Source organism: Haematobia irritans, chromosome 1 (assembly GCF_050003625.1).
Source record: "Haematobia irritans isolate KBUSLIRL chromosome 1, ASM5000362v1, whole genome shotgun sequence".
NCBI lineage: Eukaryota > Metazoa > Arthropoda > Insecta > Diptera > Muscidae > Haematobia > Haematobia irritans.
The window spans coordinates 180,105,233-180,123,819 of record NC_134397.1 but is presented as its reverse complement, the minus strand read 5'-3'; the positions used below and the strand labels follow the sequence as shown (position 1 = coordinate 180,123,819).

The 18,587-nt window shown below is 26.2% G+C and overlaps 1 protein-coding gene across 2 annotated transcripts in view; it reads right to left on the bottom strand.

Annotated features, from left to right (window-relative positions):
- The window catches only part of cwo (transcription factor cwo), an 80,473-nt gene extending 64,538 nt beyond the window's left edge, over positions 1–15,935 (bottom strand). The window contains exons 1-2 of one of the 2 annotated variants that reach the window (XM_075292210.1): positions 15,621–15,935; positions 10,866–11,728 (exon numbers count right to left, since the gene is read on the bottom strand). In XM_075292210.1, coding sequence (XP_075148325.1) covers positions 10,866–10,924 — 59 coding nt within the window. In that variant the 5' untranslated portion in view covers positions 10,925–11,728; positions 15,621–15,935. The remainder of the gene's footprint in view (positions 1–10,865; positions 11,729–15,620) is intronic. The other variant, XM_075292211.1, reaches the window with a different exon arrangement.
- Between the last annotated feature and the right edge of the window lie 2,652 nt (positions 15,936–18,587).

The window sequence follows — 18,587 nt, the reverse complement described above, 5'->3', positions numbered from 1 at the left end:
TGCTTTTACTGCATAAAATACTTGATATTTTTATTTGAATTTTGCATTTAAGAGTGGAAGGTAGGAAGCTTGCGTGAATTGTGAATTAATAATAAAATAAATTCAATTCACAATAACGAGTGTAAAGAAAATTATTATCAATTATATAATATAAAGAGCTTAATTTTCTAATGAATATTTAACTTATTTTGGACAAGAACAATATTAATTTGTTATTTATTTTTTTTTATTTTATTAGTAATTCAAAATATTATTCTAAATGAAATGGTGGAATAAAAAGGGTCCTGGTGCAAAAAAAAAACCCTTGGTTTAGCACTAGATTATCTGCTCTTCAGACTTGGCTACGGAAATGACGTCTCAACATTATAATTCAAAGAAATTTCAAAAGTACACCAATATCTCGGATATCTCATATCAATTTCAGAATTCCCAAGAATACTAATACACTTTTAAAGATTATTTCGACCATATATAATTCTTGGAAGTCGAAATCAATCCAAAGAAATAATTTATAGCTACATAAACAAAATAACATAGCTCATTCGACCCAATTATTTTCGAGGTGGTTTCAGTACACGCAAACAAATTCATATGTGTACAAATGATTTTATTTATCCGGAGTTCAAATATATAAGCGAATTTTGCTTTTTCGTTAAAAAAAGTAAAAGCTTGAATTAATGTGTGGGGTTTATGGTTTGCTAACAACTTCACTAGAAAATTTGATTTTAATTCGATTTATTTTTTTTCTATATTATTTATTGTAATTGCACTTCATAGGTTTATATAACGTGCAAATCAATTGTGTATGCGAAAAAAAATTGAGAAACAATAACTAGATGCAGATAGGAAATCTACATAGAAAAATTTTTGTTCTAATTCAAACACGAAATTAATTGACCGAATTATTTTTTTTTTATTAAAATTGCTTCAGTCACGATGATAGCATTCCCACAATCACAGAATAATCACAGAATACTTGTCAAAATTTTATTTCTATAGAAAATTTTGCCATAATTTTATTTCTATAGAAAATTTTGTAAAAATTTTATTTCTATAGAATTTTGTCAAAATTCTATTTCTATAGAATATTTTGTCAAAATTTTATTTCTATCGAAAATTTTGTCAACATTTTATTTCTATAGAAAATTTTGTTAAAATTTTATCTCTATAGAAAATTTTGTCAAAACTTTATTTCTATAGAAAATTTTGTCAAAATTTTAGTTCTATCGAAACTTTTGCCAACATTTTATTCCTATAGAAAATTTTGTCAAAATTTTATTCCTATAGAAAATTTTGTCAAAATTTTATTTTTATAGAAAATTTTGTCAAAATTTATTCCTATAGAAAATTTTGTCAAAATTTTATTTCTATAGAAAATTTTGTAAAAATTTTATTTCTATAGAATTTTGTCAAAATTTTATTTCCTTAGAAAATTTTGTCAAGATTTTATTTCTATCGAAAATTTTGTTTTTATAGAAAATTTTGTCAAAATTTATTCCTATAGAAAATTTTGTCAAAATGTTATTTCTATAGAAAATTTTGTCAAAATTTTATTTCTATAGAATTTTGTCAAAATTTTATTTCTATCGAAAATTTTGTCAACGTTTTTTTCTATAGAAAATTTTGTCAAAACTTTATTTCTATAGAAAATTTTGTCAAGATTTTATTTCTATAGAAAATTTTTTCAAAATTTTATTTGTATAGAAAATTTTGTCAAAATTTTATTTCTATCGAAAATTTTGTCAACATTTTATTTCTATAGAAAATTTTGTCAAAACTTTATTTCTATAGAAAATTTTGTCAAGATTTTATTTCTATAGAAAATTTAGTCAAAATTTTATTTCTATAGAAAATTTAGTCAAAATTTTATTTCTATCGAAAATTTTGACAAAATTTTATTTTTATAGAAAATTTTGTCAAAATTTTATTCCTATAGAAAATTTTGTCAAAATTTTATTTCTCTAGAAAATTTTGTAAAAATTTTATTTCTATAGAATTTTGTCAAAATTTTATTTCTATCGAAAATTTTGTCAACATTTTATTTCTATAGAAAATTTAGTCAAAATTTTATTTCTATGGAAAATTTTGTCAACATTTTATTTCTATAGAAAATTTTGTCAAAACTTTATTTCTATAGAAAATTTTGTCAAGATTTTATTTCTATAGAAAATTTTGTCAACATTTTATTTCTATAGAAAATTTTGTAAAAAAATTATTTCTATAGAAAATTTTGTCAAAATTTTATTTTTATAGAAAATTTTGTCAAAATTTATTCCTATAGAAAATTTTGTCAAAATTTTATTTCTATAGAAACTTCTGTTAAAAATTTTATTACTATAGAAAACGTTGTAAATTTTTTCCTATCGCAAATTTTGTAAAAAAATTATTTCTATAGAAAATTTTGTCAACATTTTATTTCTGTAAAAAATTTTGTCAAAATTTTATTTCTATAGAAAATTTTGTCTAAATTTTATTTCTATAGAAAATTTTGTCAAAATTTATTCCTATAGAAAATTTTGTCTAAATTTTATTTCTATCGAAAATTTTGTCAACTTTTAATTCCTGTAGAAAATTTTTTCAACATTTTATTCCTGCAGAAAATTTTGTCATCATTTTATTTCTAGAGAAAATTTTGTCAAATATTTATTTCTATAGAAAATTGTGTCAAAATTTAATTTTAGAAATTTTGTCAAAATTTTATTTCTAGAGAAAATTTTGTCAAAATTTTATCTCTATAAAAATTTTTGTCAAAATTGTGTTTATACAGAAAATTTTGTCAAAATTTTATTTCTATAGAAAATTTTGTATAAATTTTATTTAAAAACAAATTGTCAAAATTTTATTTCTAGAGAAAATTTTGTCAAAATTTTATCTCTATAAAAATTTTTGTCAAAATTGTGTTTATACAGAAAATTTTGTCAAAATTTTATTTCTATAGAAAATTTTGTATAAATTTTATTTAAAAACAAATTGTCAAAATTTTATTTCTACAAAAAATTTTGTCAAAATTTTAGTTCTATAGAAAATTTGGTAAAAATTTTATTTCTATAAAAATTTGGTCACAATTTTATTTCTATAGAAAATTTTATCAAAATTTTATTTCTATATAAACTTCTGTTAAAAATTTTATTACTATAGAAAATGTTGTAAAATTTTGTTTTCTATCGCAAATTTTGTAAAAAAATTATTTCTATAGAAAATTTTGTCAACATTTTATTTCTGCAAAAAATTTTGTCAAAATTTTATTTCTATAGAAAATTTTGTCTAAATTTTATTTCTATAGAAAATTTTATCAAAATTTATTCCTATAGAAAATTTTGTCTAAATTTTATTTCTATCGAAAATTTTGTCAACATTTTATTCCTGTAGAAAATTTTGTCAACATTTTATTCCTGCAGAAAATTTTGTCATCATTTTATTTCTAGAGAAAATTTTGTCAAATATTTATTTCTATAGAAAATTTTGTCAAAATTTAATTTTAGAAATTTTGTCAAAATTTTATTTCTAGAGAAAATTTTGTTAAAATTTTATCTCTATAAAAATTTTTGTCAAAAATGTGTTTATACAGAAAATTTTGTCAAAATTTTATTTCTATAGAAAATTTTGTCAAAATTTTATTTCTATAGAAAATTTTGTCAAAATTTTATTTCTATAGAAAGTTTTGTCAAAATTTTCTGTATAAACACAATTTTGACAAAAAATTTTATAGAGATAAAATTTTAAAAAAATTTTCTCTAGAAATAAAATTTTGTCAACATTTTATTTCTATAGAAAATTTTGTCAACATCTTATGTCTATCGAAAATTTTATCCAAAAAAATTGTCAACATTTTATTTCTATAGAAAATGTTGTCTAAATTTTATTTAAAAACAATTGTCAAAATTTTATTTCTACAAAAAATTTTGTCAAAATTTTAGTTCTATAGAAAATTTGGTCAAAATTTTATTTCTATAAAAATTTGGTCAACATTTTATTTCTATAAAAATTTAGTCAAAATTTTATTTCTATAAAAAATTTTGTCAAAATTTTATTTCTATAGAAAATTTAGTCAAAATTGTATTTCTATAGAAAATTTAGTCAAAATTTTATTTCTATAGAAAATTTTGTCAAAATTTTATGTCTATAGAAAGTTTTATCAAAATTTTATTTCTATAGAAAATTTTATCAAAATTTTATTTCTATAGAAAATTTTGTCAAAGCTTTATTTCTTATAGAAAATTATATCAAAATTTTATTTCTATAGAAAATTTTTGTCAAAATTTTATTTCTATAGAAAATTTTGTCAAAATGTTATTTCTATAGAAAACTTTGTCAACATTTTATTTCTATAGAAAATTTTGTTAAAAATGTATTTCTATAGTAAAATTATTTCTATGGTAAATTTTATTTCTTTAGAAAAATGAAAAACAGCTGTTAAAACCGATAATTTTGCAGTCTGAACACCAGATGCCAGATTTGTAAAGAGAATTTAAAGAGATTTCGTGCCTAGTGAGATCTTAGTATTAGAGTGTTGTTACCAGGGTTGTCTTATTTTGCACTTCCGCTATAATCACAGCTTTGAGTATTGAATTGTTGTTAATTGATATAGTCGAATATAGTGTGGCAACCCTTATCTAATACCTAATGCTAGATTTATAATAGCAATAACACAAATTTCTCCAAGTGCACAACACTCAAAATTATCCCCACAACATTTCTTACATAGCAACAAAGCGAGGGGATTTTTTTTATCAAGAAACGTAAATTAAAAATAAGCGAATTTGAGTCGTGTCTTCGTTATTTTGTTTTTATTGTCGGCATACGATGTTGTTATTATTATTTTTGTGTTTGTTGTATATTTTCTTCTTGCTCTTGCTTGTCATTAATTGTGTGTGAGTTTGCTGTTTTGTGAATTCTTTATTATAATTTATACCACCAAGAAATTTCTAGCAACGACTATAGAAACGTGTAAACATATTTATTAGAAAATAATGCAATAAAATGAAAATGTAGGTGGCAGGGGACAAGGGACTCATAGATGGCGAACTTATACTAAGAAAAATATTACAAATAAAAAACTGTTTAACACCTAATGGTGGGTCTACTATAGCTGGGGTTTTAGCGTTTATTTAATAACGTAAGGTAGGTAGCTTTGACTGAACGTATACATATGTATGTGTGAGTGTGTGTGCGAAACACAATTGTTTGCTTATGGAGGGCGAAAGTATATAAAAAAACGTGAGTTGTTATGAATATGGTATTTTGTTTTGATTATACATTCATATGTAGATTTCACTCATGCATACATACATATGTACATGTGTCAGTGATCTAAAAGTCATATATATGTATGGCTCTGTGACGCTTTTGTTATCAAACGTCTCAGCAAATCGGTTTGATACTCGCGTCTAAGCGTTTTTGTTTTTCATTCTAGCAATTAAAGGCGCTTATACACACAGAAAATATGATGGCATTTTGTGTTAGAGACAAATGGATTTTACTCATTATTTTATGTGAAACTTCCAATTAATAATAAACATCTATTGTGAATAAATTTGCTAATACTGCTAAAAAAACTAGCAAAGGAGTCATATAAAAAGTCATATCGATAGGCCACCAAAACATAAGCGCCGCTGATGTTAATGGTGTGGGCAGCCGTAACGGCCACTGGTCGCTCTCCGCAGCCCCGGGCAGGCGCAGATTTCGGCCTCGGACATTCCAAAAGAACTCAGCCGCTGATGTTAATGGTGTGGGCCGCCGTAACGGCCATTGATCGCTCTCCGCAGCCCTGGGCAGGCGCAGATTTCGGCCACGGACATTCCAAAAGAACTCAGCCCCATCCCCCTAGTAGCAGGCATCAACCAAAAATGGCTGAAAAGGAGTTTCTTGCCTACATATCTACCGTACAATGTCCACCAAAATTTCCGATTCCCAATTACGGTTGCCACAGTTAATAGAATTCTACCAAAAATGGAAGATTTTTTTACTGTTTTGTAGATTGGTAGAATTCCGGATGTTTTGTTAGATTTTGTATAATATTCCTCTCCAACTGAGAGGTACTTATATTTTCTATAGAAATAAAATTTTCATAAAATGTTCTATAGAAATAAAATTTTGTCAAAATTTCTTATAGAAATAAAATGTTGACAAAATTTCTTATAGAAATAAAATTTTGACAAAATTTCTTATAGAAATAAAATTTTGAGATAATTTTTTTTAGAAATTAAATTTTTACAAAATTTTCTATAGAAATACAATTTGGCTACATTTTCTATAGACATAAATTTTTGACAAAATTTTCAATAGAAATAAAATTTTTACAAAATTTTTTATAGAAATAAAATTTTTGGTAAAATTTTCTATAGAAATAAAATTTTTGGTAAAATTTTCTATAGAAATAAAATTTTGAGGTATTTTTTTTAGAAATTAAATTTTGACAAAATTTTCTATAGAAATAAAATGTGTCTACATTTTCTATAGACATAAATTTTTGACAAAATTTTCAATAGAAATAAAATTAGAAATATTGAAATTAAATTTGATAAAATTTTCTGTTGAAGTAAAATTTGATAAAATTTTCTATAGAAATAAAATTTTGACAAAATTTTCTATAGAAATAAAATTTTGACAAAATTTTCTATACAAATAACATTTTGATAAAATTTTTCTATAGAAATAAAATTTTCACAAAATTTTCTATAGAAATAAAATTTTAACAAAAATTTCTATAGAAATAAAACTTGGACAAAATTTTCTAAAGACATAAAATTTGGACAAAATTTTCTAAAGAAATAAAATTTTTTATTGAAATAAAATTTTGACAAAATTTTCCATAGAAACAAAATTTTGACAAAATTTTCTATTGAAATAAAATTTGATAAAATTGTCTATAGAAATAACATTTTGACAAAATTTCTTATAGAAATAAAATTTTGAGATGATTTTTTTTAGAAATTAAATCTTGACAAAATTTCCTATAGAAATAAAATTTGGCTACATTTTCTATAGACATAAATTTTTGACAAAATTTTCAATAGAAATAAAATTTTGACAAAATTTTCTATAGAACTAAAATTTTGACAAAATTTTCTATACAAATAATATTTTGACAAAATTTTCTATAGAAATAAAATTTTCACAAAATTTTCTATAGAAATAAAATTTTGACAAAATTTTCTAAAGAAATAAAATTTTGACAAAATTTTCTATAGAAATAAAATTTTGACAAAATTTTCTATAGAAATAAAATTTTGACAAAATTTTCAATAGAAATAAAATTTTTGGCAAAATTTTCTATAGAAATAAAATTTTTGGCAAAATTTTCTATAGAAATAAAATTTTGACAAAATTTTCTATAGAAATAAATTTGTTGGCAAAATTTTCTATACAAATAACATTTTGATAAAATTTTCTATAGAAATACAATTTTCACAAAATTTTCTATAGAAATAAAATTTTGACAAAAATTTCTATAGAAATGAAATTTGGACAAATTTTTCTAAAGAAATAAAATTTGGGCAAAATATTTCTATAGAAATAAAATTTGATAAAATTTTCTATAGGAAAAAATTTTGATAAAATTGTCTATAGAAATAAAATTTTGACAAAATTTTCTATAGAAATAAAACTTTGATAAAATTTTCTATAGAAATAAAATTTTAATAAAATGTTCTATAGAAATAAAATTTTGACAAAATTTTCTATAGAAATAAAATTTTGATAAAATTTTCTATAAAAATAAAATGTTAATAAAATTTTCATAAAATTTTATAAAAATAAAATTTTCTATAGAAATAAAATTTTCTATAGTAAGAAAATTAAAATTTTGTACATTTAGCATTCAATTGATATTTATACTCCAAAAAAATTGTCTCTTATTAGCTCATAATATAAAATATTGCAAATACTGAAATAAACTTCTAAACTAAAACATTTTTTTCAAAACAAAAAAAAACAGTTTTTCATACTAACCTTAAAAATTTGATTAAAATTTTCAAAATAAGGTCTTTTTAAATTTGGTAGATTTTTGGTAAAATTTTCTTCAAATTTTCGTAGATTATGTTTCTCACGAGTGGCAACCGTTTTCCAAATCCGTTAGAAGTTTGCGCCTGAGCCATTTTGGAGAGTAAGGTTGTCATAGTGTCCCCATTATTTCAAGTTTGCGTTTCTTCGGGAATGGACCAAAGAGCCAAGTTCATGCAGCGTGCGACAGCTTTATCGGCCGAGCAAAAGAAAAATTGCAGTAAGAATACATTTTAGATGCAATTTTCTATTAAAATAGGGAACTTCTTCTGGGAATTCAGATTTGATTTGTTTTGCTCTTTCACATGTTAACCGCAACTTAAAATTAAAGTTAGGGCGTTTTCGATTCGCAAAAAATATGTTGCATTGGGGTTACACTACTTTTTCCCTCATTGTATTTTCGCCTAAATGATAGTATCATTCCAAAGTTATTGTTAATTCATAATATTGTGAGGGATACAGGATCCAAAATCTATGACAGTGTCCTTCATATATAGCAATCACTTTGGAGAATGTTGCACCTTTTTTCCCAATCGAAATCGCCATTAGTCTTCAACTATGACATATTTCAAGTAAAACAGCTTCTTTAAAATAATGTTTCCTTGAATGTGTCGCTTTTTAGGACAATTTTGATTCAATAGAATTTTCTCTTAATTTTATGATAAACATTTTAAAATCGAATCTCGTTTCTTCTAAGGACGAAATGCCTAAAACGAAAAGTTTATCGACATTTGGTCAAGCGAAAAAAACTGTGTACACAGAAAATAGTAAATAAAAAAATATTTGAAATCAATTAATTTTTTAATCAAGCAATAAACCTGTGATTGATACTATCATTTTCGTGGTTGAAGACATTTCAATTAAAAATTTAATTGCATTAATTTCGTCATCGAATTAAAAAAAATGTTTTCATTCTATCAGAGAAAAATTTATTTGCTATGCTAGGCAGAAATTGCATTCGACAGACAAGAAATTTCTTTGAGCTTATGACAATATTTTTTCGGTGTGGTGTTTTCCCCCCGTCTGCTATTGAATCAATGAAGCTCTATGTGCAAATAAAACATGATAGCCATGGTTCCCTATATACGATTGCAAAGTGTCCTTTATATTTAGTAGTTTTTCGTGTTCTTTCAAATTACACTTTTTTTATTATCTTGAATATTAATATTTTCAATTAGATTTTATTATTATGGAAATTTACTGGTGTCAATTCAAGGGGTCACGTTTAATAAAAACAACTACAACTAGATATAATATTAATTAATATAATTAAGACTAGACATTTCGATTGACGTCAATGTAAATAATAGTAATTAATCATGTTATGAAACATTCGATTATTGTTTTACCCCAACCCGTTCTCTAATACAACACACAATTGCCAGCGGACCATTAAAATCACGATACCTAGACCAATTATAAAGTTTAAATGCATTTAATAAAAGTTGATGTGTTTTTTTTTTTTAATTGGTTCATTGTCTTATTAATTTTAGAAAATATCAAATGACATTTTTTTGAATCTGATAACCTAGAGTTTTGGTGCAGTGTTTCCCAGTATTGGGGATTTTTCCCCAAATTGGGAATATTTTATCGTGGATGGGGATGAACATTTTGAGTTGGGGTCTTAGGGATTTGGTGGGGCAGTTTCATAAATTTGGGAATTTTTTGTGGGGATTTTTTCTGTTTATTTCTACATTTCTAAAAAGATACAAAGGCTTTTGGACTAGAAACGGACACATGATTTTATTTTTGGAGGCCCAAGCATTCAATTGTAATTTTACTCTGTTAGACATTTTTCTACATTCTGAAATCATTTCGTGAGGACTCGGGCCTAAATGTTGCCTTCCCATCAGTGTTCATCACTGATTTGGACAATATAGCCCATAAATGTAGAAATTATGAAGATAGTTCATCTTCATATTTATGTACCATTTTATTATTTGAGTATTTAGAAATAAATGTTCGTCCATAAATATATGATTTTATTGCTGCTCGCAAGCTGGTATGACCATACGTTTTATATATTTTTTCTAAATTTTTAAATTATTACCGATATTTTACCGCCGAGCCTATCTCTTAATTTTTTTCATAAAAACTTTTCAAAAATTTGTTGGGGATTTTTGAGGAATTTCGATTTAAATTGGAGGTTTTTGGGAACGAAAGAGTCCTAATTTGGGGAGAAGAGTCAGAAAACTATTGGTAACACTGGTTTGGTTGGGTTATAAAATACAAATTTTCTATAAAGGGGATTTGAATTCTACACTAAAGAAAAACTACTTTCCTCCCGAACGAATTTTTAGACAAACGAAATTCCTGTTTTGTTGTAAACTATATGCTTTAATAGAAAATAATCCTGAGCTTAAAATTATGAAAATTGAATTTTGTTTATTCTAATTTCCAAGAATTCGGAATATACATTTTATTCCAAATTTTTCACAATCGTTTTGATCCACTGTAAATTGATAGTGAGCCACTGTTATCCACAATTGATGCCTTACAGACACACTTACTGAGTAATCTCTTTGCATTCATCAGCTAATAGTTGTCACCACCTTATGGATTGAGGTTACTCCATGTTACGCGCTAACCACACACATACATATACATATTTGAATTGAGACATTCCATCATTTATACGAAAGGCCTATGCTGTTGCTTATTCGTCGACCTTGAGTTTTTTCTTAAGGACATAATTTACTGTAAGCATCTATACACATGTCATTGTGTACACGATATGATGATAAACAGTGAATTCATAACGGTATATTAGAGCAATGTAGAGACTACATCGCATAAAAGAGAGCAATATGCATAGAGAGAAAGAGAATATATCTTAAGACTATCACAATATATTATAAACTTACTTCTCATATTTCACAGAATGCGGAGCATGTCCGTTTGCCTCTCCCCAATAGGGTTCCATAATTTCGTTTTTAATTTGTGTTGGGCGTTTGCTGTTAAAGCTAGCGCTAGTAATGTTATTGTAGTTGACTCCGTTAATGGTTATGCTGTTTTTTGATTAATGTTTGAAGAATGATTGGAGTCAATGGTAAAACCACAGATAAATCAAAGAATATTTTTTTTTGTCTTTAGGTTATAAAATAAGTTACTCTTTTTTTTTGTTTGGAATGGAATGTTGAGAAATTCTTTTAGTTTTTGTTTTTTGGTATATACAATTGTATCAAGATTCTTTTGTTGTTATTGTAGGTGGGATTTTCTTTTTCAGTTTGGTGTATATATGTTTTTTTGTTTTTAATTTCTTTTAAGTTGTCTCACATATACATAAAACAACAGGTTGTTGCTGGTGACTAACGGATATATAAAACACTGCTGCAGACTGTGGTATTTGTTTTTTTTTTTGTGAAGGAAGTTAATTCAAAATATATATGTTTGTATTTTCTTTTTTTGTTTTTGTTATTATTGGTGGTGGGTATTTTTTTGTTTTTAAGAAAACAACTTAAGGTGGGTGGTTTGATTAACACCGTTTTTGGTTTTTGTTTTAAAGACGTAGATTTATCTTCTTTTCTATTTTTTTTTTATTATTGAAATATCCCAATGTATAAAAGTTTTTTGCTATAGAAAATAAACACTTTCACGTTTTGCTTAATAGCGAATCTTAGATTTGAAAACATAACATTTCTTTTGTTAATTTCACTTGGTAAAATTTCACTTTTTCAATTTCTGCTTCAAATGCAAATTCTTCAATAAAAATTGATTGGCGGTTTCACTAAAATAATAAAGGAAAGTAAAAATAATTATTAATATATTATATTAATAGAATTTATAGAAAGATTAATTGATTAAAATATTTGTAATAATTTTTTTTGGTATTTTTTAATTGGATTTTTTGTTTTTATTTACTTTAAATTGAAGGTTGATTTGATGTTTTTAATTATTTCCGATTTTTTACACTTGTTTTAAACATAGTTATTTATATTAATATTATTAAGAAGAAGTTTTGTGTTGGGATACAATTTGGAATTTTCAAATTTTTTATTTCTTCCCAGCCTTTCTTTCGAAAGTGAAAAATATTGATATTAATATGCTAAAGTAGACTTTTTAAAATTTTGAAAAAAAAAACAAAAGCAATTTACAAATACTGTAAAAGTTTAATTTTTAGGATTTTCCAACTAAAGGTGAAAATTTGGTTTTCTGATTTTTTAAAAATTAAAAATAAAAAACAAGTAAGGAAAGTCTAAAGTCGGGCGGGGCCGACTATATTATACCCTGCACCACTTTGTAGATCTAAATATTCGATACCATATCACATCCGTCAAATGTGTTGGACGCTATATATAAAGGTTTGTCCCAAATACATACATTTAAATATCAGTCGATTTGGACAGAATTTTAGACTTTTACAAAATCTATAGACTCAAAATATAAGTTGGCTAATGCACTAGGGTGGAACACAATTAAAAAAAAAAATATGGGAAACATTTAAATCTGAAGCAATTTTAAGGAAACTTCGCAAAAGTTTATTTATGATTTATCGCTCGATATATATGTATTAGAAGTTTAGGAAAATTAGAGTCATTTTTACAACTTTTCGACTAAGCAGTGGCGATTTAATAAGGAAAATGATGATATTTTGACCATTTTTGTCGAAATCAGAAAAACATATATATGGGAGCTATATCTAAATCTGAACCGATGTCAATCAAATTTGGCACGCATAGCTACAATGCTAATTCTACTCCCTGTGCAAAATTTCAACTAAATCGGAGTTAAAAATAGGCCTCTGTGGCCATATGAGTGTAAATCGGGCGAAAGCTATATATGGGAGATATATCCAAATCAACCAAATTTGGCACGCATAGTTACAATGCTAATTCTACTCCCTATGCAAAATTTCAACAAAATCGGAGCAAAAAATTGGCCTCTGTGGGCAAATGAGTGTAAATCGTGCGAAAGCTATCTATGGGAGCTATATCTAAATCTGAACCGATTTGGCTGATATTTTGCAAGTTTTTCGAGACTCATAAAATATTCGGATGTACGGAATTTGAGGAAGATCGGTTGATATACACGCCAATTATGACCAGATCGGTGAAAAATATATATGGCAGCTATATCTAAATCTGAACCGATGTTTTCCAAAATCAATAGGGATCGTCTTTGAACCAAAACAGGACCCTATACCAATTTTTTGGACAATCGGACTAAAATTGCGAGCTGTACTTTGCACACAAAAATACATCAACAGACAGACAGACAGACGGACATCGCTAAATCGACTCAGAATTTAATTCTAAGCCGATCCGTATACTACAAGGTTGGTCTATGATTACTCCTTCTTGGCGTTACATACAAATGCACAAACTTATTATACCCTATACCACAGTAGTGGTGAAGGGTATAAAAAATTCGTTTTAAATAAGGAAAACTTCTTTAAAGGGTGCTTTAGAGCTGACTCATTTAATGGTAGAAATTTCTCAACGAAATGGGTATTCAGTTTAATATTTATCAATCAACTAAGGAAGGGATTTACAGTTAGTCGGAAAATATAATGTCTATAGTCCCCCCGTGAATTTGATGACCAAAACAGAGTTTTTGGTCACACTGGGCATATATTATAAGACATTTTTAAATGACAGATAATTTATATTCTGAATAATATCTATTTGGGTATGTAAATAATGTCAAGGCACTAAAATTTAAAATGGATTTAGTTGTTTTCATGGTTATTTTTTTTTTTTTTAATTTTCCTTAGTATTTTTTAAACGGATATAATTCCACCTCATCACAAAATTTCATTTTCTTTCACATTCCATATTAAATTGATTTAAATTTCTTTTCACTGGCTATCATCATTGTATTGGACTATCTCATAAATTCTTTAATTACAGTGCACTGGTCTCAATTGCTTGGGAAATTCTAAAAACAAAATTACGTTTATTGCATTTCTTTTTTTTTTTTGTTGCCTTCATTCACATAGTGGCTTTTATTATCACATATAGCAGAGTGAGAGAGAGACAGAGAGGAAGCGGGCGGTCGGTGGTAAAAAGATCTCACAAGTATTTTACAATCAGCAACAAGAACAACATATATAACGATTCAGACACTCTCAATCAAAACAAAGAACGGGCGAAAGAAAGAAAACAACAACAACTACGAATAAACGGCTTTAACACCGAAATGATACGACGATGTTGATGTATAACGGCTACGCGTTTATTGTGTGAAGTGAGCTGCTATTGCTTTTTGTTTGTTCACTATTGGGAGTGTGTTTGTGTGTGTGTGACAGATATAAGTTCGTGTCGTGAAACTCTTATCAAAAATCCGGTGATCCCTGCACACGTATTTCTGAAAGGCAAAGGCATTTTGTTTGTTTTTTTCTCTCTCGCTCTCGCTCTCTTTCTCTTTACTTAATATAAGTCGTTTTTTTTCAGGTCTTACGAAAATTCACACACAATTTCGAAACAAAACAAAAACACTTGGTTGTTTATTTTGGTATTTTTTGACAGGTTTTTTTGTCACTTTAACAAAAACGTGATCGTTTTATAATTCCAATCAGAGTACAACACACCACATCGCCCAGCAATTCCATATACACACTCTACCACCCATCCGCGCATATGTTTGGTGATAAATGTGTGTGTGTATGTATGTATCTACAAAGTGTAGAGGTTTTTTTTTGAGTTGTTATTTATGTGGTGAACGAATCTTGTTCAACTATGAGAATAACAAGCCTGTCTGCCTGCCTGACAGACAGCCCGTTGTTTGCTCTTTTTACTTTGTTTTTGTTTTTTTTTTTTTTTATATTTCTTGCTGTCTTACTCAGCCAGCCAGAGTCAAGCACAACAAAAAACTTGTTTACTTGTAGAAATATTTCACTTTTGGAATTTTCCATGCGTTTTATTATTGCTGACTACTGACTGTTTGCTATGATGGTTGGTGTTCAGGAATAGTATGAAGAAGGGGTGTGTGGTGGGGACTGTGTGTGGGGAGAATAACGGCGGGCGTAGAGCGGCTCCTTGGCTATGTGATGGCGGCGGTTGGCATTTAATATTCAACGTACCACGACACGTATCTTTTGGTATTGTTGCTGTTTGTTTTGTTGTTATCTTTTAGCTGTTGCTCTTTTTTTGGATTTTATTAATATTTGTTTTTTTTTTTTTTGCTTGCTCATAAGGCACCGCCCGGTTTTTAAACTCAACTTTATTCTATGTACTTTGCACTTTTGATTCATAGAATTTTTAGAAACATTTTTTTTTCAGGGATTTCTACTTTTTTCCAAAAACGTGATATTTTTTGCAATATGTCATGGGAGACAAAAACATAAAAAACAACTTGTAGAGAATTTTCCACTTCTCTTTTTTGACATTTGAACTGACAAATGATTTATTTTTTATGAAGAGGCCGAAAAACTAACGAATAGTCGGTATTACAAGTGGTTAATCTCACGACCTTTCCCTCAAGGATTTGTAGCACGTTTTTAGTTACATATGTTTTTGAGGAGGTCACATTCACACAAACTAGACACACACTCATACATATATATATTTCTTCTTCTCTATAACATTAATCGAATTTTTTTTTTTCATTTTAATTTTCATAGAAGAGTATGGAACATTTTTTTTTGTTTTGGATTTGATTTATGTTTCTTATACACTCACATTTATTTCATATCAGATTTTTAATTTCATTTGCTTTTATTCGTTGTTTTTCACTTTTGATATTAAATTTTTTCCCCATAAATATGTATGCTTGTATGTTATTTTTTGTTTAATTAAATGATTTCACATAGGGGGGAAAAATTAAAAAAAAACAACAACAACAACAATTTGGCAAAAAGCAATTCTACACTTCGTGGTTGTAGTAGTGGTGTTGTGTGTGGGATATGCGCGCTATCGACGTTGTTCCGCACTTACAAAAACCAAACTTCACCCGTTTGCACCAGTCACAGAAATGAAATGAATTAAATCTAAAATTAACACGAGACACACACGAAACAGAAACCCAAACAAAAAAAAAATATATAAAGAAACGATACAACGATACACTACGACGACGACAACAACGATGACTACGGCAACAGTGTACGACTATCTCTATGACCAAACAACCGACCGACAATAAATATTGCACATCCTGACATACCCCTTGTGAATGGTTTGCTGTGTTATTTTGTTTTTGTTTTATTTTTTGTCTGTGTGTGGGGTTTGGGGGGCCAATAGTCACAACATGTTTGGTAGTGTTGGCGAACCTAATCTTAATGGGATTGAACTGTTTGATGCTACAGCACCCAATGGGAAATATAATTAGTGAGGACATTATAGGGAATAGATGAATTACTACAAAATCAAATAATTGCTTCAAAAATATACGAAAATTAGGGAAGATAAAAATTTTGACAAAATTTTATTTCATTGTTGTTGTTTTTTTGATTTCAGCTTAAAACCATGCATTGACTAAACTACAAGTGTAGCTTAACCAACAGAGGAAAAGAATGTTTGTCAAATTTATTTCTATAGAAAATTTGTCAAAATTTTTTTCTATAGAAAATTTTGTCAAAATTTTATTTCTATAGAAAATTTTATTTCTATAGAAAATTGTGTCCCAATTTCATTTCTATAGAAAATTTTCTCAAATTTTTATTTCTATATAAAATTTTGTCAAAAATTAATTTCTATAGAAAATTTTGTCAACATTTTATTTCTATAGAAAATGTTGTCCAAAATTAATTTCTATACAAAATTTGATCAAGTTTTTAATTCTATAGAAAATTTTGTCAAATTTTTATTTCTACAGAAAATTTTGTCAAAATTTTATGTCTATAGAAAATTCTGTTAAAATTTTATTTCTATAGAAAATTTTCTCAAAATTTTATTTCTATAGAAAAATTTTCTTTCTATAGAAACTTTTGTCAAAATTTTATTTTATATCAAAATTTCCAATTCCAGAGACGGATACTTTGTGCCGATGTCCGAATAAATAGTGGACTGTATATTGAGGACTGGTGTTTATTCCGTTGGTGCGAGGGATCTTCAACAAAGAGGAGAAATTCCGTGGTGGAACATCTCTCACAAGAGATATTATGGACAAGAAATAAAAAGGAAAGAGTTGGTTGAGTTTCTTAAATATTAACAATTCACAATAGCGACTTAAACTAGGAGTAATTCAAGAATTTGGTATTTATTCAAAACGTATCGTACAAATTTGAAATGTCTTTGAACTAAAGGTTATAAGTCTACACTGGAAAGTTTAAGCAATTTCAATAAAAAACATTCAACATTTTATTTCCGTTGTCAACATTTTATTTTATTTCATATCAAAATTTTATGTTTATAGAACCATTTTGTGAAAATGTTGTCTAATTTTTATTTCTATAGAAAATTTTGTCGAAATTTTATTTCTGTAGAAAATTTTGTCAAAATTTTATTTCTACAGAAAATATTGTCAAAATTTTATTTTAATAGAAAAAATTTTCAAAATTTTATTTCTATAGAAAATTTTGTCAACATTTTATTTCTAAAGAAAATTTTGTCGAAATTTTATTTCTATAGAACATTTTGTCAAAATTCTATTTCTATAGAAAATTTTATCAAATTTTTATTTCTACAGAAAATTTTGTCAAAATTTTATTTCTATAGAAAATTTTCTCAAAACTTTATTTCTATAGAAAATTTTCTCAAAATTTTATTTCTATAGAAAAATTTTCTTTATATAGAAAATTTTGTCAAAATTTTATTTTATATCAAATTCCGTGGTGGAACATCTCTCACAAGAGATATTATGGACAAGAAATAAAAAGGAAAGAGTTGGTTGAGTTTCTTAAATATTAACAATTCACAATAGCGACTTAAACTAGGAGTAATTCAAGAATTTCGTAATTATTCAAAACGTATCGTACAAATTTGAAATGTCTTTGAACTAAAGGTTATAAGTCTACACTGGAAAGTTTAAACAATTTCAATAAAAAACATTCAACATTTTATTTCCGTTGTCAACATTTTATTTTATTTCATATCAAAATTTTATGTTTATAGAAACATTTTGTGAAAATGTTGTCTAATTTTTATTTCTATAGAAAATTTTGTCGAAATTTTATTTTTGTAGAAAATTTTGTCAAAATTTTATTTTAATAGAAAAAATTTTCAAAATTTTATTTCTATAGAAAATTTTGTCAAAATTTTATTTCTAAAGAAAATTTTGTCGAAATTTTATTTCTATAGAACATTTTGTCAAAATTCTATTTCTATAGAAAATTTTATAAAATTTTTATTTCTACAGAAAATTTTGTCAAAATTTTATTTCTATAGAAAATTTTCTCAAAATTTTATTTCTATAGAAAAATTTTTTTATATAGAACATTTTGTCAAAATTTTATTTTATATCAAAATTTCCTATTCCAGAGACGGATACTTTGTGCCGATGTCGGAATAAATAGTGGACTGTATATTGAGGACTGGTGTTTACTCCGTTGGTGCGAGGGATCTTCAACAAAGAGGAGAAATTCAGTGGTGGAACATCTCTCACAAGAGATATTATGGAGAAGAAATAAAAAGGAAAGTGTTGGTTGAGTTTCAGTTGGTTTATTTGAAGTGGGTTATGCTCACCGTTCTAGAGATATGATGCAGGTG